At 47.5% G+C, this 22156-nt stretch overlaps 1 protein-coding gene across 1 annotated transcript; it reads left to right on the top strand.

The window, feature by feature from the left end:
- The first annotated feature begins 12513 nt into the window (after positions 1–12513).
- Positions 12514–13900, top strand: LOC132522297 (adenylyltransferase and sulfurtransferase MOCS3-like). Its single transcript, XM_060152638.1, is given in 3 exon segments — positions 12514–12916; positions 12919–13015; positions 13017–13900. Coding segments are annotated over 3 exon segments (1356 nt in total). The 3' UTR covers positions 13873–13900.
- The last annotated feature ends 8256 nt before the right edge of the window (positions 13901–22156 follow it).

Here is a 22156-nt window from a genome sequence, read left to right as displayed (position 1 = left end):
ATATTATTAGCTGATTTGTCCCCGGGATGGAGCGGGTGCTGTGGAGGTGGACCAAGGACATGGCTGGAGTGGATGCCACCAACCCCAGCCAGGAGTCCTGGCCCCTTCAGAAGAAAAGGCAGAAGGAAGGCAGTGGGAGGAGGTGCAGCCACCTGGCCTTATATATACTCTTAGTATATATGTACTCTTAGTATAAGTCTGGAGCAGATAAAGAAAGATTAAAATTCAGAGCCAGGCCTCTGCTCAGGTATTCTCAGCCTTGACTGTGCATTAGAATCACCTGGGAGCTTAAAAAATACTAAAGCTCAATCCCTACCCCAGATCAATTAAATCAGAACACCTGATGTGGGGCTGGGTATTTTTTTTTTAAGCATCCCCAGGTGATTCTTATCCGGAGCAGGGCTGAGCATCCCCGTGGCCATTTCTGTGGGTGGAAGGAGTGAGCTGGGGAATGATCTGTCCCGTCCAGCAGACAGACTTCTCACCCTGACAACATCTAAGACCATGAACTCTTAGTGGTTGCCAGAGGTGGATTGAAAGTAGGGTAAAATTCACTTGTAGGAGGTACTTCCGAGGCCCCTCACCCAACAGAGTATTCTTTTTCTCTGGGACAGCCTCCCAAATCGCCTAGCTTCAGGCTGCACCAGCCTGGATCCACCCCTGTGGATGCCACTCTCGGCCCAGAACCTTGCTGGGTCCTGAGATGAAGGGAGCAGAGCATGCCCCCATCTGACAGGGGGATAACAAAGAAGACAGGGGACCTACCCCAGCAAGCACTGAGTGCGTTTCTCCAAGGGTGGGCTGCAGACCTCCTCCACCTGAAGACCTGAGTACTGTTCATCTGCCGTCCTGGGCCACCCAAGACCCACTGAATCAGCATCTCTGGGTTAGGCCAGAGGCTGCATTTTTCACATTCTCCAGAGGGGATTCTCATGCACAGGAACGTTTCTGAGTTAAGAGAGGACCTATATTCCATATCTTGATTTGGGAGAAGATTACACAGTGCACACATAGGTAAAATATCACCAAGTTTGGGGGCTTCCCTGGTGGCGCAGTGGTTGAGAGTCTGTCTGCCGATGCTGGGGACACGGGTTTGTGCCCCGGTCCGGGAAGATCCCACATGCCGCGGAGCAGCTGGGCCCGTGAGCCATGGCCGCTGAGCCTGCGCGTCCGGAGCCTGTGCTCCGCAACGGGAGAGGCCACAACAGTGAGAGGCCCGTGTACAACAACAACAACAACAAAAATCACCAAGTTTTACACTTAAGATGTGTACTTTATGTGCCCAACTCAAGAACAAAAACAAAAGAGAACTAACCTACCATGTGCCTGGAGCTTTAGGAAGAAAAATCGGGGGAGGCTGCCTGGAAGAGGGCCTCTTTGAGGTAGGCTAGACAGGGAGAAGAGAAGGCAACAGGGCAGAGGGAGTTGGGAGGCCCATTGGGGAAGAGACTCTTGTAGCCACAGCAGTGGGGCAGGCAGGTAGGAATGGGAAAAGGGTTGTTTCTGAGGCCTTTTCAGGCAGCTGCCTCATCCCCACCCAGCAACAGGGTGTCCTTAGAGGCCCACAGGCTGCTGTGGTCAGCATAGGTAGCCCATGTAAACTCCCAACTTGCCTCCAAGTGCATCCAGGTCTTTCTCCCCAACAAGACGGCATTGTTTGGGGCTCCAATGGAGGGCAAGAAAAACAGAGAGCCCAACTGTCCCTGTCATAATGGTATATAATTTATAATAATGTCAGCTATTAAAGGATTTTTGGTAATTAACTGACAGTGGTGTGCTATTTCACTGCATTTTTGCCTGTCATAATGATCTTGAACTTTGCAAGACGGTTTTGAACTTGCTCAAAATAAGTCCTGAATACAAAGAAGGGCGAGATCATTCCAAATAAGGGGTAAGAGACATTGGACAAAATGGGACTGTTCTCCTCCCAGAAAGAGGGCTGAGCTGTACAGAACCAGAAAGATCTCAGGCCCACTGTCTTCCCAGGGAGCTATACAACCAGTAGAACGCCTGCCAGGCCACAGTGGTGAGTAAAGCAAGTCAGCTGTTTCAAAAGAGTGTATTAAGTTGCATTTTTTTCAATATACCTTGTTTGCACGATACACAGCTAAGAATATTTTTCTCTTCCCCAGAGAAATATGCTTCCACTCTCATTTTTCTTGAAGCACATGATTCTCTTGGTATAGTTTTTACTCTTTTGATTTTTAACAGAGACATAGTATAGGAAATATTTCTTTCTCCTCTTGATTCCACTAAGAAAAAAAAAAAAGTCAACACAAGCCCAGTGATAAATAGTAATTGACATGGAGTGCTGGAGAGGCATCAGGGAGTGGTGGGGTCTGTGCGAAACACATGAGCTCAGGCCCAGTGTGAGTGAGGCATCTGCTACTCCACTCCAGACAATGAGGACTGCAGGCCCCTGGCAGAGGCTGTTAAGTGCCAATGGCAACCTTGATTCTTCCCCTTTCTCTTTAATAGCAGAAAGATGATTTAATTTTAGCTGGGCAAATTTCATCCTGGGGAAAAAGACTACTTTGGCTTGAGCATAGTCACATGACTATGTCTATCCTCCCTTGCCCTTGGTATAGCCATGTGACTATCTAGACAATAAGTTGTAAGTAGAAGCTTTGTGCAGGAATTCTGGGAAGGCTGTATAAAGAGAGCTGACTCCCTTTTTGCCTTCAATTTTTCCTTCTCTGGCCTAGAGTGTGAATGTGATGGCTGGAGCCCTGGAAGCCACCATGGACCACGAAGCAACCTTTGCAAATGGGAGCTATACACTGAAAACAACAGAGCAGAGAGAGAAGCCTAAAGCCCCTGATGGCTTTTTGAATCTACCTACCCAGTCCTGGGCTGCCTACTTATCTCCTGGCTCCTTCTATATGAGAAAGAAACATGTATCTTATGTAAGCCACTGTTATTTTGACATTTTCTGTTATAATCTGCCCAACTTAATCCTAATTAATACACCTGGGCTCACTGTCACCAGATAGTTCAACTTTTCAAATTTAGCCAGATTATACAGATTTGTATATGGCATAGATTGATGTCATACCTGTTGGAAACCTTATAAAATTATTTAAGATACTGAACAGGCCAAACAAATCATGTCTGAGCTGCATTCAGCCCAAGCCCCGCTCTGGCCTATACCATTGATGGTAGGTATTAAAACTGTTGATAAACAGTCAGTTCTTTCATTTCTGGGAACATAGTAGGATTGTACTTCTCGACCCAATTGAACTCAAATGTGTCCATGTGACTTCCTTTGGCCAACACTTCTGGGCAGGTGATTTAAGAGCCAGTGTGTGGTTTGCCATATTCTCTTTTCCCTGCTGCTGTCATTATGGAAGCATATCAACATGGAGCTTCCTACACAGCTGGATGGTTGAGTGACTTTGAAGAACAGACCACCCTGATAACTCACCATGCAGTACCTAAACATGGCTGTTGTAAAGCCACTGGAATTTGGGGGATGTTTGTTAGCACAGCATTATTTAGCTTATCCTGACTGATCTGCCATCTGCACCATAGATATTGATCAGTGGAATTTTATGAAGCCCTCCTTCAACGTTTTTCTCTGTGGCTGAAATTTCCCCATTTTTTTAGCCCTCTTACTCATTCTTTTTCTTTCATTTACTCTTTCATTCATTCATACATTTATACATCAAACACTTGGGGGGGGGGTAGGGAGATGCCCTCTATGTGGCAAGTCAAGTCACTGCTATCTGGGAGTTCACATTCTTCTTTTGATTGGGTTGCTTCTCTTGCCAATATCCCTTTGGACCCTTCCCAACCTCCCTCACACACAATCCAGAGGTGGAAAGGGATAGGAAGGGAGAGAGATGAAGTCCTTCGAGGGCAGCCTCTCAGGTCTAGGATTTGTATTAGTGTTTTCTGTTTTCCTTTCATCTAATTCAAACCTTAACACATCCAGTGAGAAAACCAAGTCTCAGAGAGGTTAATTAACTTGCCCAAAGTCACACAGTTAGAAAGCAGCAGACCTAGACCTGAAGCCAGTTCTGACAACCTGCAAGGCCTATGCCGTCCAGCTACCCTATACCACCTGCCTCCATGGAAGTCTCTCTACTGTGGTCATTGCTACCACCAGGAGCCATCTGTAGCTACAGGGCAGCATAGCAGATAACAGCCCATTCCCCACTTCTGACTCTTTCTTTCATCACAGACCGAAAAGCATTTGAGGGCTTCCCTAGTGGCACAGTGGTTAAGAATCCGCCTGCTAATGTAGGGGACACAGGTTTGAGCCCTGGTCCGGGAAGATCCCACATGCCACAGAGCAACTAAGCCCATGCACCACAACTACTGAGCCTGCACTCTAGAGCCTGCAAGCCACAACTACGGAGCCCGCGTGCCACAACTACTGAAGCCCACGCCTAAAGCCCATGCTCCACAACAAGAGAAGACACCGCAATGAGAAGCCCGTGCACCACAACAAAGAGTAGTCCCTGCTTGCTGCAACTAGAGAAAGCCTGCACGCAGCAATGAAGACCCAATGCAGCCAAAAATAAATAAATAAGATTTATTTAACAAAAAAAGAAAAGCATTTGAAACTCTATTGAATCTGATGCACACAGTATAAGCCTGTGGTCAGCAGAGGAAAACAGGAGGGTTTGGCCTGCAGTCTGTGGGAGCCAAGAATGCTTGCACACAGGCTTGGAGATGATAGATGGCAGCTGTGTCTATTAGGAAGCCTTGGGCTGCAAGTAACTGGAAAGCCAACTCAAAGTGGTTCAAACGATAAGAATCTTACTTCATTAAAAAAAAAAACAGAGCTAGAACAGATTCTCACAGCAGCTCTGCAATGTTGTCAAGGACCCAGTTCTTTCCATCTCTTTTCTCTTCTACCCTCTGTAGGTCAGTTTTACCTTAGACTGGTTTCCCTCACAGTGCAAGATAGCTGCTGCAGTTCCAGGCATCACATCAGACACAGTGAGAAACAGCTCTCTTCTTGTCTCCTTCCTAAAAGTAAAGAACCTTTCTCCAGAAATTCCCTAGCAGATTCCCCTCAAATTTAATTTGCCAGAACGGAGCCACTGATTGACTTAAAGTAGAGAAATTTCATTTGCTATACTTCAACAAATTTTTTTTAAAAAGAAAAAAATTTCAACTGATAGGTGGCTGGATATCTTCCATTCATCCTTCCCCTTCTCCACCTTCTCTATGTCCTGGGAGGTTGATGTGTCTGGGCTGCAGCAACGGGCAACCTTGCTCTCTGACTCCCGGTTGGACCCAGCCAATAATGGACACCAGAAAGTGCTCCCAGAACAGGAAGAGGGAGCAGTCAGGGTATTTAATCCCCTGTGTCCTCCTTTCTCAGTCATCTGCATCTTCTACCAAAGCCCACAGCTCCTGCAATGCAGCCCTCTCCATACCAGGCACTCTCCTGGTTCTGGCTCCTGCTCCCTCCCTTGGGGTCTTCTCAGTCCTAGGGGGTGATAACAGCTCCCCACCATTGCTAGCCTCAGGCTACTTCACTACTCCTCTCACAATACCAAACCCTTCATGCGCCTTTGTAAATAGTCCTTTATCCATCTCTCTTGATTGCCCAGTCTGAATGTGCTATCCTCTACCTTTCCCTAGAGCTGATGATACACTGGGCTGGGGATAAATCTCCCTTTGCAGTATTGAATCACTGTCTCTGGGCCTCTTACCAGAAGGTCTTTTTAGCACTTGACCCTCTGTTCATCCCAAATAGCATGCATCTCCTTACCCCCCATGCTGACTTGCCCATCTCTGTCAATAGCACCACCAACCATTCAGTCACCCAGGATCAACACCTGGGTGTTGACTCCCACTTTCCCATTGCCCTGCCGCCAACCTAATCCAGAGCAGGTTCCATTGATTCTACCTCTGCTGTCTCCCATTCCTCACCCCTACCCAATTTCAGGCCTATCGCTGCTCATCTGCTCACTGACGGCAGCCTCCTAATGACCCCCTGCCTCCGATTCATGCCTTTCCCTGCTGCCACAGGAAACTTCCTTAACCACAGCTCTGATCATCTTAACCTTCTGCCCAAAAACCTGCTCCTGTTGCCTGCAAATTAACATCAAATTCCTCCTCATTCAGGCCCCTACCCAGCTTCTCAGCCTCAGTTCCTACTACATCCATAACCCACTGGCAATACAGGTTACATCAGTCAGCTATTGCTGGGTAAAAAAAAAAAAAAAATCACCCCAAGACTCAGTAGCTTAAAACAACAATGTCTATTATTGCTAACAAGTCTAAGGTCAGCAGAACTTCTGCTGATCTGGGCCAGGGTCGGCTGATCTTGGCTTGGCTCACTCACATGTCTGCAAGCAGCAAACAGGTTGGCTGGGGCCTAGCTGATCTGGGATAGCCTCGCTCACATGTCTGGTGGTTGTATGGCTGTCGGCTGGGTGAAAGGAAGTGACTGGGCCTGATGTCACTCAATCCAGCAGACAAGCCTAGTGGTATATTAGTTATCTGTTGCGGCATAACAAATTACACAGCTAAAACCAACAAACCTTTATTTTCTCAGTTTCTGTGGGTCAGGAATCCAAGTGCCACTTAGCTGGGTGTCTTCGACCCAGGGCCTCTCACAAGGCTACAGGCAAGGTATCAACTAGGACTTCAGTCATCTCAAGGCTCAAATAGGGGAGGATCTGCTTCTCAGCTCACTCCCGTGACTTTGGCGGGTCTCGGGTCCTCGCTGGCTTTTGACCAGAGACATCATATCCACGCCGTGTGGGCTCCTCCACAGGGCACTCACAGCATGGTGGCTGGACTCCCTCAAAGCAAGGCAGCAGGAGAGTAAGAAAAGGAGAGCAAGATGGAAGTCACACGGTCTTTTCATAACCTAATAGCGGAAGTGCCAACCCGTCTCTTTTGCTGTATTCTACTCATTAGAAGCGAGGCACTAGGCCCAGCCAACACTGTGGGGTTACACAGGGCATTAATCCCAGAAGGTGGAGATTCTTGGGAGCCATTTTAGGGGCTGCCTGTCACACCTGGGCTTGGTCATAAAGTGGTGGCAGGCTTCCAAGGACAGCAAGGTGAGTCCAGAAGTGTGCAAGGCTTCTTGAGGCCCAGGCTGGGAACCTGCATATGTTTGATCAAAGCAAGTCATAAGGCCAAGCGCAGATTCAAGAGATGGGGAAGTAGACTCTATCTCTCGATGGGGAGAGCTGCCTAGTTACACTGCCAAGGGGATATGGACTAGGATGGAGAATTGTGTCTGTTTTTGCAAAGAACCACACAGGGTTTCCCACTGAACACAAAAATGCCTTGTGCTTTCTAGCCTAAAGGCCGCTGGGTGTACAGTTTCCTCTTCCTGTGTGTCCTAGCCCCACCTCTGCCTATTATATCCTGCCAGTCTTCAAGGACCAACTCACATCCTGTATCAGTTTCCTTTTGCTGCTATAACAAATTACCACAAACTTAGTGGCTTAAAACAACTCAAATTTTATTACCTTATAGTTCAGGATGTCTGAACCACACGGGTGTCACTGGGCTAAAATCAGAGCACTGGCAGGGCTGCATACCTTCTGGAAGCTCTAAGGGAGAATCCATTTTCTTGCCTTTTCCAGCTTCTAGAGGCAGCCCACATTCCTTGGTTCATGGCCCCTTCATCCATCTTCAAAGCCAAGAAGTTTGTCACTCACATCACTCTGACAATGACTCTCTCTCCCTCCTTCCTCCACTTATAAGGACACTTGGGCTTCCCTGGTGGCGCAGTGGTTGAGAGTCCGCCTGCTGATGCAGGGGACACGGGTTTGTGCCCCGGTCCAGGAAGATCCCACATGCTGCGGAGCGGCTGGGCCCGTGAGCCATGGCCACTGAGCCTGCGCGTCTGGAGCCTGTGCTCCGCAATGGGAGAGGCCAGAACAGTGAGAAGCCCGTGTACCGCAAAAAAAAAAAAAAAAAAAAAGGACCCTTGCGATGGCATTGTGGCCCTACTGTGATAATCCAGGATAATCTCCCCATCTCAAGGTCAGCTGATTAGCAACTTGAATTCCCCTGTGCCACATAACCTGACACAGTCACAGGTTCCAGGGATTAGGACATGGACATCTTTGGTCCAGGGGAGCATTATTCTGTGTACCACTCCCTTTCCCACCCCCAGGAGCAATGGCAGCACTATTTATTGAGCACTTACCATGTACCTGTCAGTGCACCCTCCCTCCCATCTCCACACCCCATCCCGCCCTCATCCATCTGAACAATCTCATCCACTCTTTACAACCCTATAAGGAAGGTTCTATCTAGTGGTCTCATTTTACAGACTCAAAGAAGTTAAGCAATTCCCCAAGCCTACCCAGCAAGTAAGGGCTGGATATTGGAGTTTGAACTCAAGTCTGTCTAACTCTGAAGCCAGAGTCCCAACCATCTGTGCGTCCTATGAAGCCACCCAATCCCCTCCTCTGTGTTCCCATAGCTGAGTGGTCGGGCCTCTCTTTTTAAACGATACTCCGCTAAAGTTTCCACTTTCGGCAGGCCACCTCCCCACCTCAGATGTCACAGTAATAAGAGTAGTTATTTAACGAAAATCTACCGTGTCTCAGACCCTTCACATACAACATCTCTGACACCCACTGCTAAGGCCGGTCCTGTTTCCACTTTCCACAGAAGGAAGCTGAGACTCAGAGAAGCGAGGGTCAGCCTCAGGAGTCAATAATGGCAGTTCTGGAAGTTGAACACAGGCCTAATTCCAAAGCCAGTTCCTGCCTCAGCCAGGCCACCTTTGCCGTTGTAAACGCCTGCTGCCTTTGTAAGCGGGGTAGAGACATATACATATCATTAGCTGGCTTTAAGGTGGCAGTGTAGTCCAGTGGTTAAATTGGAGATGCTGGAGTCATCCTGCTGGGGTTCCCAGCCCTCCCACTTTCTGCCTGTGTGACGTATGCAAGTCACTTAACCTGTGTCTGCCTCAATTTCCTCATCTGTAAAACGTATAATGATAGTACCTACCTCATAAGGGCTGTTGTGAAGATTAAATGAGTTAACATATCTCAAGTGCTTCTGATAGTCACTGCCACACAGCAAGCGCTATGTAAGTGGTGGCTTTTATTGTGGGGTGACCTGGTCAGCTGAGGGTCATGCAGAGCCCCTGCCCCAATGTCTGGTCACATCATTGGTCCTCTGCTCCAGTCTTGTTAGGCATCTTTCTTCTGTGAAACTTTATGACCCCAAACTACCTAAATGGAAGGTTATCTGGAAGACCAAAAAAGATAAATGTTGAGAATACTTTATAAACTGTAGAGAGAAATGCCCATGTTGGCTATCATTGACCTTTACAAAGTGCTTAACAATCAGACCAGGAAACCATAGACCCACCGGAAGACCCAGTGTCAGCCTTCTCAGTGTGGGCCCCAGGGGAACAGAGGGCCAGCAGCTGTCATATGTCCTCCTCCCTCCCATCTCCACACCCCATCCCGCCCTCATCCATCCTGGGGCTGTAGGAATGCGATGGTATCTCAGCAAACAGACAGTCTGTTCCCAGAGGAGATGGGGCCGCCCCCAGGAGGCCCCACTCTCCCAGCCACTGTAAACACAAGGGTCTGTCCTCTTTATCAGCCTGGCTCAGCGGCAGCGGAGACAGTCTGCCCGCTGGAGAGTCACTGCACAGCGATAAGCCGCCGGGCCCCCTGTTGGCTGCCCTCCTGGGGCTGCAGCCGAGCTGTGCCAGACTAGGAATCTTGGGGCTGTCCTGGCTCGGGGCCTAAACACCTCGTCCCGGGGCTGGGGGCTGGATGCCTGTGCTCTGAGGATGTTAGCCACTCAGAGGAAGGAAGCAAAGGCCCAGAGCCGCCAAAGGGCCAGGGCACACAGTCTGCAAAGCCCCCAGGGGCTCCAAGACTGCTGACTCTGTTAATTACATTGCTTTGCAAGATAGCTTTATCCTCCTCCTCCCTCATCATTGTCATCTTTACAGACCATACATATTGATGATGTTACCAAGCCCCATGTTTTCTAATCCACACTCCAGTCAAAGAATTAATACACATAAAGCACTTAGCACTGGGCTTGGTAAGGGCTCAGAGAAAGTCACCTTGCATAGGCACAGTGTAGTAGCGTTCCTGTGGTTCAGGCAACCCCCGGTCCCTTAAAATAATAACAGCTAATTTTATCCGGGACAGTCATACCCATTATGTCCTCAGTTTCTCCACTGACTGGACGTGGGGAATACTGGTATGAACATCATTCCCATTTGACAGAGGAGGGAACTGAAGGGCCCAGAGAGGTGAAGTGATTTGCCTAAGCTGCACAGTCAGGACATGGCACAGCTGGGACCAGCCCCAAGCCCAGCCCAAGGAGTCAGGATAGAATCCTGGGAGCCCCAGGGGCTGGGGGCTGGGGGCTAAGGCCGCTCTCACTGAGTCTACAATCCAGCCATCACCATCACCATCACAGGGACTTCTGCTGCCTTCTCCCTTCTAAAGGCACCCCCTACACCCCAACAGGTACCCTCTCTTAGCCAAGGGACCTCCAGGTGGCCTTTGATTGGGTCCACCATCACCTTCCCCACAAACCAGCTGGGCCCTCGAACCTCCCCTCCCGCACACCAACAGGCTCTGATTCTCAGGGTGACAGAGGAAAGGGATGGACACTGAGCTGGAAGTTGGGACATACAGAATGGCTCCCCAGATGTCTCAAGTTTCCTCCAGGCCATGTCTTCTCCCTGTGCCCACCGGAGTGTCCCGCCTCCACCACCCACATGTCCACCAGATCCCACATCACAAGGTGGCCCTTTAGTCCACTGCTGTAGCCTCAGACCTCTGGCTACTGCCCCAGGCAAGGTCATGGCCCCTCTGCCACCTCCCCCGAACACCCAGTCTATCACCACCTTACCCACGGATACTTACTGAGTGTCTTCTCTGCACCAAGTACTCTTCCAGGCACTGGGGGGACAGCAGTGAACATAACAGACAGGGTCCCTTCCCTCACGGAGCTTTCACTCTAATGAAGGAAGCGAGGGAAACAGACAGTTAAACAAAACAAATGAGTAACTATAGGACATTTTAAGTAAGATTTATTATAGATAACTTTACTATCATTGAAAATAAGGGCTTTGGTTAAAGAAAAAAAAGGGATGGGTTTGGGGAGTGTGGGGTGGAGTTGCTGTTTAAATGGGGTGGTCACGTAGGCCCTCTTGAGAAGGTGACATTTGCTCAAAGAGTTGAAGGAGGTAAGGGGGTCTACCTTAACGATTCTGAGGAAGAGCATTCCAAGCAAAGGGAACAGCCAGGGTGAAGGCCCCTGTTTGAATCCATGTTGCCTTTTCTGTGCACCCACATTTTTCATCCCTTTATTTGGCCCTGAGCAGAGTTCAGGAGCATCAGAGGAAGTTGCTCACTTGGCCACCTGTCCTGCTGTACCAGGAGCTCCTTGGGGCAGGGACCCTGTAACGGTCAAGTTCACAGTCACCTCAGACCCCACCCTGACATGTCCAGACACACAGACACAGACCCAGACCCTCATGCCCAGACATACACACCCAAACTTGTATACAGAGATCCACACACTATGCCAATAGAGAAGGCCTCAGTGATTGTCTGTTGAGATGAACTGAGTGAAGAGGAAATCATAATTAAGTACACTCAGCCCCATCTAGTTTACAAAGGTCTCCCTTGTGCCTACTCTTTGAGCTTGAGAACTGGGTGGTTAAAAATAGTGAGGCTCAGAGAGACCAAGGTGAACGGGCTTCTCACTGGTATTTGCAATACTGGAACCCAGCTCTTCTGATTTCCATCCAATATATGTTTTCATTAAAAAAACAAAAAACTAAAAAATAGGTCAGATGTGAACATAGTACAAAATTCAAAATGTCCATAGAGGCAAGTGTCCCTCTTCTCCACGCCATCCCCACACCCCCGCTCGGCACACAGCTTCCTCCCTATAGAGTCAGAGTGCACTTACCAATTTACTTCCAATGGAGACTTCGGCTCTCCTCTCTCTGTGAAGAGAATCTGCACTGCACATACATCTGACATTATGAAAACAGGCCAGGAGTCCCCACTCTGGAAGCATCTCCTCTTTGCTCCTAGAACCTGGGTTGTCTGGAGCCAGGCTTGGCATCCACTTGGTTTCCCCAAACCCACAAGCTTCTTGGATCCATGACATGGTCACTGAATAGTTCACATCTTCGTCCCTGGGGATGATCCAATCATCATGAGGAACGCTTCGTCCTCAGAGAGAGGATACAGGGACTGAGGGAGAAGAGGGAAGGAGTAGGAAGGGGCTTGGGAGGGGGAAGTTGGGCACTGCAGGAAATCACACTGTGCTGCAGTTTCTTTAAAAGTAGGCAGTGGCGCAGTGGTTGAGAGTCCGCCTGCCGATGCAGGGGACACGGGTTCGTGCCCCGGTCCGGGAAGATCCCACATGCTGCAGAGTGGCTGGGCCCGTGAGCCATGGCCGCTGAGCCTGCGTGTCCGGAGCCTGTGCTCCGCAACGGAATAGGCCACAGCAGTGAGAGGCCCGCGTACTGCAAAAAAAAAAAAAAACTAGGCCCCCGGACAACTTCCCAAAGAGGCTGCAATGGCGGCCAGGGAGGAGGTGCTCACTTTGGAGGCTGAAGTTGCCCAGCGTGAGGAGGAGCTGAGTTCCCTGAAGCAGAGGCTGGCGGCGGCTCTTCTGGCCGAGCAGGAGTCAGAGCGGTTGGTTCCGGTGTCTCCCCTGCCGCCGAAGGCCGCCCTGTCGCGAGATGAGATTCTGCGCTACAGCCAGCAGCTCGTGCTGCCTGAGCTGGGCGTGCAGGCACAGGGGCGCCTGGCGACCGCGTCCGTGCTGGTCGTGGGCTGCGGGGGGCTCGGCTGCCCACTGGCGCAGTACCTGGCAGCGGCCGACGTCGGCCGCCTGGGCCTTGTGGACTACGACGTAGTAGAAGTGAGCAACCTGGCCCGCCAGGTGCTGCACGGCGAGGCACTGGCCAACCAGGCCAAGTCTTTTCGGCCGCCGCTACGCTGCGCCATCTCAATTCGGCGGTGGAGTGCGTGCCCTACGCCCAGGCGCTTACGTCAGCCACGGCGCTAGACCTGGTCGGACGTGGTGGCTGATTGCTCCGACAACGTGCCCACTCGCTACCTGGTTAACGACGCCTGTGTGCTAACCGGCCGGCCCCTCGTGTCGGCCAGCGCCCTGCGCTTCGAGGGCCAACTCACAGTCTACCACTACGGCGGTGGGCCTTGCTATCGCTGCATGTTTCCGCAACCACCTCTGGCGCAGACGGTGACCAGTTGCGCGGATGGCGGGGTGCTTGGTGTGGTTACCGGGGTCGTGGGCTGCCTGCAGGCGCTGGAAGTGTTGAAGGTCGCTGCAGGTCTGGGCCCCTCTTACAGTGGCAGCCTGTTGCTCTTTGATGCCCTCGGAGGTCATTTCCGCTGTATTCGGCTGCGGAGGCGCAGGCCCGACTGTGCAGCTTGCGGGGAGTGGCCCACTGTGACTGATCTGCAGGACTACGAAAGCTTCTGTGGCTCCTCAGCCACCGATAAGTGCCGCTCCCTACAGTTGCTGAGTCTGGAGGAGCGAATTTCTGTCGTCGACTATAAGCGACTTCTGGATTCCGGGTCACCCCACGTGTTGCTGGACGTCAGGCCTCCAGTGGAGGTGGACCTGTGTCGGTTGCCTCACTCCCTACACATCCCTTTGAAACATTTGGAACGGAGGAATGCGGAGAGCCTGAAACTCTTGGGAGAAGCAATCCGGGAAGGGAAGCAGGGCACACAGGAAGGGGCATCTCTCCCCATTTATGTGATCTGCAAACTGGGCAATGACTCCCAGAAAGCCGTGAAGATCCTGCAGTCCTGGACAGACTTAGACTCTTTAACAGTTCGGGATGTTGTGGGAGGCCTCATGGCCTGGGCTGCCAAAATCGATGGAACGTTTCCGCAATACTGAGATGGCCGGTAGAGTCTGACCAGCGAAAGATGTGGGTTGTCATGTTACCTAAAGTTTTTTTGCCTTTATGAATGTATTTGCATTTTTTTCAGTAATGTGCGGAAGAGCCTGGGATTCTCCAGTATCTGCGGATAGGTGGACTTCTTTTTATAAGGAGCTTTTTAATTGTAACTTACTGGGTGATGTAGCAGTTAAGGGGTTATAACACTGTTCCTCTGAACTGCCTTGTGTTTGCAGCACTTCGATGGTGTGTTGAACAGGTGGGATAGAATGTAAGTGACAGGACTTTGTGTTTTGAACTGCAGGTCATTTGCGTGTCCTGCCTTTTTTTTTTTTTTTTAAATCTCCCAATTAAAAAGCTCTTTAAAGTTGTCCATTTTATTGCTTGGAAAGCTGTCATATACTTACTGAATTGATCACGGATGATATAGTTAAGATAAGTTTATTGTTTACTAAGACATTCTTTGGGTGTTATTTCTAATTCAAATGATGGAACACGCCCTAGAGAAATCAGTGTTTAAAATGTAAATTGTTAAAACATTAAAATGAAAATTAGCTGGGAAGTGGTCATTCTATTAAATATTTTCAATTAATAGCCAAGTAAGATATTTACAGTCTAGCAAGATAGAAACCACCTTTGTAGCATGCCAGTTTCTTTTATAAATTGCTGATTTTTTCTTAGACTTAACTTCAGGGTCCACCTTATGTTGGACACCTACAGAAATTTCTAAACTGTGTGGTTTAGCTTGCTTTGGAATCTTCAAGTCCCAAGTCCCAGCCTTCTGCCCTCCCCTGTCCTTTTGTCCCTGTCCAACCTGTTATTTTTATCTTTGTCTTTACTGTATGGCCAGAATGCCAAATACAATATTGAATTAAAGTGGAATAATGAACATTCTTCTCTCCTTTGCAGTTTCAGGTGAAGAACTTTGAATATTTGACCAATATTACTTGTTATTGCTTTACTGTAGATAAATACCTCCTATCAGATTAAATAAATTTCTGTATGAAAACAAAACAAAACAAAACAAAACTAGGCCCCCATTTAAGGACCTCTGGATTCTTCCCCAGAGGTTTCAAAGCTGATGGACCGTAAGTTCCCCATGAAAAGCATGGGGCTGGAGTCACTGGATGACCACCCCAACCGAACCCTAGCACAGTGCCCCAAACACACTCAACTACAACTGTGGTGTCCAGTGTATGCCTTGCCTTTACTAGGAGCAGATGAAAATGCATCAGCCATGGACCTGCTGCCAGGAGCTTACAGCCTAGGGGAGACACACACATACATCCCAGTGGGACAGTACTCAGGGAGCCTTGGGGGACCAAAGGATGCTGCTTCTCCTGGAATGAGTGAAGGAGAGAGAAGAAGGAATACACAGGAACCCCAGCAGAGGGGCCGACATATACAAAGAGCAGGGACACTTAAGAAATGCTAAGGGGAATTCTGGTTTTGGGCGGCAGAGTTCAAACAGGAAGGGTCAGTGGGGGCGGGTCAGAAGCAAAGGGCCTGGATGTCAAGCGGATGTGTTTGATTTTATTTTCTTAAGTGGAGGTTTTCAAGCAGGGTTATGGCAGGATCTGACTTGTGTATTATCTGGATCTCTCACAAACTGTGAGCAGTGTAGAGGATGGGGTGGAGGCTTCCAGGGCATGGGATATGAAGGTATGATTGAAGCCGAGCAGAGAAAATGTATTTATAATGCTTTATTTCTTAAATAGGGTGATGGGGACACTGTTTCTACTCTTTTTTATATGTCTGAAATAGTTCATAATGAAAAGGAAATTTTAAATAAAAAAGTGAGTTTAAAAAGTCAGTGAATAAGCTCCAAGAGGGTGCAGATAACAACAGCTAATAATGAAGCTTGTTATGCTCTTAGTAAGACTGCTTAATAGGCACAATTTCCAGGACTTTCTAAGTATACAGTCATTTAACCCTCACAACCCTAGGAGGTGGGTGTTTTACTCCCCAGTTACAGATGAGGATAGGGAAATATAGAGAAGCTGAGTATCTTGCCCAAAGTCACCCAGTCAGTAGGATGGAAAGCAGCGATTCAGGGCTTCATCACACTCTTCACCAAGGCTTGTATTACCACATGGCTCCTGTTCACTACCACATCCCCAGCACCTGGCACCTGGCCTGTAGTAAATTTTCGTTGAATGCATGCAGCCCAGAGAGGTTCAGCAAGTTCCCTTAGGCCACACAGCAGTGCCCTTCAAGATTATGCCCCCATGGGGAGCCCGGTTGTCCGGCTTCCGGTCCAGCGCTCCTTCCCCGACCTGGCCGCACCCCTTTCTGCCTCTCCTGTTCCTCCTCGCACTCTCCAGTCCCAGCCATCCTGGGTCAGTATACCGGCGGCAGCCTAAACCTGACTCAGCCAGACCAGCGGAGCGAGAGCCGCGTAGGACGAGGCTGCGGGGAGGCGGGGCCGCGGGGCCAGCAGTGGGCGGGGCTACGTGGGGGCAGGACCTGGGTGGGCGGGGTTAGGAGGGCTGCGCCGACGCCGGGCAGAGGCAGAACAGTCCTGAGCAGACAGGAAAGCACGGTCTTCTTATTCTGTCGGCAGTGACTAGCTGTCACTCGCTCGCTCTAAGAGACCCCATTATGTGGAGCCTGTCTTTCAACCCCAAATGGCTGTGCTCTCTCAAGGGTCTAGGCCGGGTGGACCGGGAGGAGGTACCCAAGGAACCTTTAGGTGCAGAGCGCTGGGTGCCATGGAAATGGAGGGCCAACTGGGGAGCCATGGCAGGCTTCTGAGCAGTAAGGGGGTCGACAAACTTGAACCTGGACGATGACCGGCCGTGGAGGGGCGGTAGGAAGCTGCCTCAGCCTACCCATACCCCTGCCTTCGTAACTCCATCCCTTGCCACACTTCCCTTGTTTTCTCCTGACCTTCTTGCTCTTCTTGGAACATTACAAACCCTTTCCCACCTCACGGCCTTTACCCTTGCTGTTCCCTTTGCTGGAAAAGTAGAAGGAGAAGAAGCAAACACTTGCAGCCCTTACTAACGTGCCAGGCACTTTCTAGGCACTTCACACGTATTAACTCATTTAATCCTCTCCACAAGCCTATAGGTAGATACTATTCTTATCCCTATTGTGCAGGTGAGCAAACTGAGGCATAGAGAGAAGTGGCTTGTTCAAGGCCTCATGGTAGTGGCAGAGCTAGGACATGAAACTCTGGGATTCAACTCTTATTCCATTCGAATGGTTTGCCCGTCCCTTCACCATCCAGTATAAAAAAGCTTTCTGTGCAAACCTCCCACCAATGCTTACCCTCTGTGGTTTTCATCATGGAATTTGTGTCCCCTTGACATTCTGCATTTCTTTCTTGGTCTCTGTTATCTGAGTTGTCCATCAGATTGTGAGGTCTGCTGTGTGAAGGGAGGACTTTGTCTCATTCACAGCTGTAACCCTCGCTCCCAGCACAGTGCCTAGAACATAGAGGAATTCATTAAAGGTTTGTTGAATGACTAAAGGAACAGGAGTGTGGATGTGAGATGGAGAAACTCAGCTCAAGACTCCGTGGACCTCTATCCTTTCCTGAACCCCCGATCCCAAGAGAAAGGATCCCTCCCTCCTGCTTTGTGTTCCCCATCCCATCCTTGCACTTGTTAGCTCACACAAGTGTGTCTTCCCACTGGATTGTTCACCACCTAAAGACAGCAACTATGTCATAGTCATCTGAACAAAAATAATACTAATAATAACTCGCGTTTTGTTTTTTTTTGGTTGCACCGGGTCTTAGTTGTGGCAGGCAGGCTCCTTAGTTGTGGCATGCATGTGGGATCTAGTTCCCTGATCAGGGATCGAACCCGGGCCCCCTGCATTGGGAGTGCAGAGTCTTAACCACTGCACCACCAGGGAAGTCCCAGTATATATTTTTCTATCCTTTTACATTTTTAAAAAAATATTTATTTATTCATTTGGTTGTGCTGTCTTAGTTGCAGCAGGCGGGCTCCTAGGTTGCAGCCCACAGGCAGGCTTCTTAGTTGTGGTTTATCGGCTCCTTAGTTGTGGCATGCAAACTCTTAGTTGCAGCATGCATGTGGGATCTAGTTCCCTGATCCGGGATTGAACCCAGGCCCCCTGCATTGGGAGTGCAGAGTCTTAACCACTGCACCACCAGGGAAGTTCCTACCCTTTTACTTTTAAGCTATTTTTTTCTTTATATTTAAAGTGGGTTTCTTGTAAGCAGCAGATGGTTGGGTGTTGCTCTTTCTTTTCTTATTTTTTAAAAATTTAAACAGTGATATTTTATGTTAAAATTAAATAATAAAAGTAGTTGGGGAAACAAACATAGTTTGGGGGGGTCTTTCTCTTTTATCCAATCTGACAATCTCTGGCTTTATTTGGGGTGTTCACATTTAGTCACATTCAATGTGACTATTGGTAGGGTTGGGTTTAAACCTATCATTTTGCTATTTGCTTTCTAATTGTCCCAACTCTTATTTCTTCCCCTTTTTCCCCTTTTCTGTTTGGGTTTTTTTTTTTTTTTTTGTATTAACTATGTAGTTTTTTATGGTTCTATTTTATCTCCTTTTCTAGCTTATTAGATGTAACTCTTTTTGTGTGACGTTTTAGTGGTTTCTTTGGTGTACCTCTTTAATTTATCACAGTCTACCTTCAAATAATACTGTACCACTTTAGAGTACACAAATCTTAGAATAGTATAATTACATTTGTCCAAGCCTTTGTGCTATTGTTGTCAGATATTTTGTTTAAATTTGTTACAAATTCAACAATACGTTGTAATTATTTTTCCTCTTAATATTCAATTATATTTAAATATATTAAGCAGTGATAACTATAGTTACCATTTACAGTGCTCTTTATCCTTTGTGTAGATCTAGGTATCCGTCAGGCATCATTTTCCGTCTCTTGAAAAATTATTGTAGGACAGATATAACTGGTGATGAATTCTTTTTACTTTTATGTGTCATAAAAAGTCTTTCCTTCATTTTTATTTTTGAAAGGTGTTTTTGCTGGGTAGAGTTTTTTTTCTTTTGATACTTTGAAGATGTTCCTGTTTTCTACCTTGCATCGTTCATAATTTAATATCTGCTGTAATCCTTAGCTTTGTTTCTCTGTAATATGTCTTTTTTTCCTCTGGCTGCTTATAAATTTTTCCCTTAATCACTAGTTTTAAGCAACTTGATTCTGATGTGCTTTGGTTCAGTTTTCTTTATGTTTCTTTTGCTGGACTTTCTTGAACTTCTTGGATCTCTAGGTTTAGAGTTTTCATCATATTTGGAAAATTTTCAGACGTTATTTTTAAAAATCATTTATCAGTGTCCTTCTCTATTCTCCTTCAGAAATTTCAGTTGCATGTATGTTTGGCTTCTTGAAATCACCCCCACAGTTCACTGATGCTCCATTTATTGTTCTTAATTCTTTTTCTTGCTGTGTTTCATTTCGGATAGTTTCCTTAACTATGTCTTCAAATTCACTATTCTTTTCTTCTATAACATCCATCTAATCTATCCTTAATCTTACGCAGTACTTTTCTCATCTCACACATTGTAGTTTTCATCTTTAGAAATTTGATTTGGATTTTTTTTTCCTATATGTCTCTAATTAACATGTTCAATTGTTAGCTTCTTGAACTTACGGTATACCAGTATAATACCTGTTTTTATACACTTTCTTCATTATGCATTAATGACCCTCTCTTTGTTCTTTTGTGGTTTTGTTTTGTTTGGGTTTTTTTTCTTTGTTTGGTTGGTTTTTTTGCCACACCGTGCAGCATGCAGGATCTTAGTTCCCCGACCAGGGATCAAACCCATGCCCCCTGCATTGGGAGTGTGCAGTCTTAACCACTGGACTTCCAGGGAAGTCCCGTGACCCTCTCTTCGTTGAGTGTTGGATTTTCCTTCTTTGTATGCCTAGTAATTTTGATGAGATGCTAAGCATTGTGACTTTTACCTTTTGGGGTAAAATCCTTTTGTATTTCTAAAATTATTCTTGAGATTAGTTCTGGGACATGGTTAAGTTACTTGGAAAGACTTGGATCCTTTTTTTTCTCTATTATTTTTTTTGGCTGCGTCGGGTCTTAGTTGCAGCACACAGGATCTTTCATTGAGGAATGTGGGATCTTTCATTGTGGTGCACGGGCTTCTCTCTAGTTGTGGTGTGTGAGTTTTCTCTCTCTAGTTGTGGCGCATGGGCTCCAGGGCGCGTGGGCTCTGTAGTTGTGGAGAGCGGGCTCCAGAGCACATGGGCTCTCTCATTGAGGCGCGCAATCTCAGGAGTTGTGGCATGAGGGCTTAGTTGCCCCACGCATGTGGGATCTTAGTTCCCCGGCCAAGGATCGAACCCGTGTCCCCTGCATTGGAAGGTGGATTCTTTACCACTGGACCACCAGGGAAGTCCCTGGTAAAAGTTTGAAGAGTTTCTAGGTTTTGATTTTAAGCTTCATTAGGCAGGACAAAAGTAGCATTTAGTCCAGGGTTAAGTGTCCCCACTACTGAGATGAGACCTTTCACAGCACTCTAACTGAAGTCCGGTTATGGGCATCTTATGATCTTCTACGCTCTGGATTTTGGAAACAGGCACTATTCTGAGCCCTGTAGAGCTCCAGGTACTGCTCTCTCTAACCTTCTGGGGTTCTTTTCTGGCCTTGGGTAGCTTTCTCACACTGAATACTACAGGGAACTCTGACTTTCTCTCCTTATGTAGCTTTCTCCTCTCTAGTATTTTTCCCTGCAAATTCTAGCTACCTTGGCTTTTTTGGACTCTCAGCTCCATCTTCTCAAGATGACTTCTGGGCTCTACATGAGTCACTCTCCCTTTGCTGTGGATGGAAATGCTCTCCAGGAAGTAAGCTGGGGCGATCATAGCTCATCTCATTTGTTTTCCATCACTGTCCTCTATTGCCTTATATCCAACATCTTGAGAGTCACTGTTTTCTATACTTTGTCTGGTTTTTCGGTTGTTTCAGATGGCAGGGTAAATTCAGTTCCTGGATTTTTTTTTTAAAAAAGTGAAAGTGTCAATAATCGGAATTTGAAATTGAAAACAAAAACAGTACTACTTAAAATAGCATTTAAGGGAATTCCCTGGCAGTCCAGTGGTTAGGACTCTTTGCTCTCACTGCTGAGGGCCCAGGTTCAATCCCTAGTTGGGGAACTATCGATAAAATCCCACAAGCTGTGCAGTGCGGCCAAGAAAGAAAGAAAGAAATATAAATAAAATAAAATAGTGTTTAAACATTCTCTGACATAAATCGTACCAATGTTTTCTTAGGTCAGTCTCCCAAGGCAACAGAAATAAAAACAAAAATAAACAAATGGGACCTAATCAAACTTACAAGCTTTTGCACGGCAAAGGAAACCATAAAAAAATGAAAAGACAACCTATGGAATGAGAGAAAATATTTGCAAATGATGAGACAGACAAGGGTTTAATCTCCAAAATATCCAAACAGCTCATACAACTTAACAACAAAAAAAACAAACAGGGCTACCCCGGTGGCGCAGTGGTTGAGAGTCCTCCTGCCGATGCAGGGGACACGGGTTCGTGCCCTGGTCCGGGAAGATCCCACATGCCGCGGAGCGGCTGCGCCCGTGAGCCATGGCCGCTGGGCTTGCTCGTCCGGAGCCTGTGCTCCACAATGGGAGGGGCCGTGATGGTGAGAGGCCCGCGTACCGCAAAAAAAAAAAACAAAAAACAAAAAACCCAATCGAAAAACGGTCAGAAGACCTAAATAGACGTTTCTCCAAAGAAGACATACAGATGGCCAGTAGGCACATGAAAAGAGGCTCAACATCACTAATTATTAGAGAAACGCAAATCAAAACTACAATGAGGTATCACCTCACGTCAGTCAGAATGGCCATCATTAAAAAGTCTACAAATAACAAATGCTGGGGAGGGTGTGGAGAAAAGGGAACCCTCCTACATTGTTGGTGGGAATGTAAGTTGGTGCAGCCACCGTGGAAAACAGTATGGAGGTTCCTCAGAAAACTAAAAATAGAATTACCATATGATCCAGCAATCCCACTCCTGGGCACACACCTGGACAAAACTATAATTCAAAAAGATACGTGCACCCCAATGTTCATAGCAGCACTATTCACAATAGCCAAGATATGGAAACAACCTAAACGTCCATCAACTGATGAATGGATAAAGAAGATGTGGTACATATATACAATGGAATACTACTCAGCCATAAAAAAGAACAACATAATGGCATTTGCAGTGACACGGATGCAACTAGAAGCTATCATACTAAGTGAAGTAAGTCAGAAAGAGAAAGACAAATACCATATGACATCACTTATA

This window comes from Lagenorhynchus albirostris, chromosome 1, assembly GCF_949774975.1.
Source record: "Lagenorhynchus albirostris chromosome 1, mLagAlb1.1, whole genome shotgun sequence".
Taxonomy (NCBI): Eukaryota; Metazoa; Chordata; class Mammalia; order Artiodactyla; family Delphinidae; genus Lagenorhynchus; species Lagenorhynchus albirostris.
This window is presented reverse-complemented; position numbering and strand designations above follow the sequence as displayed.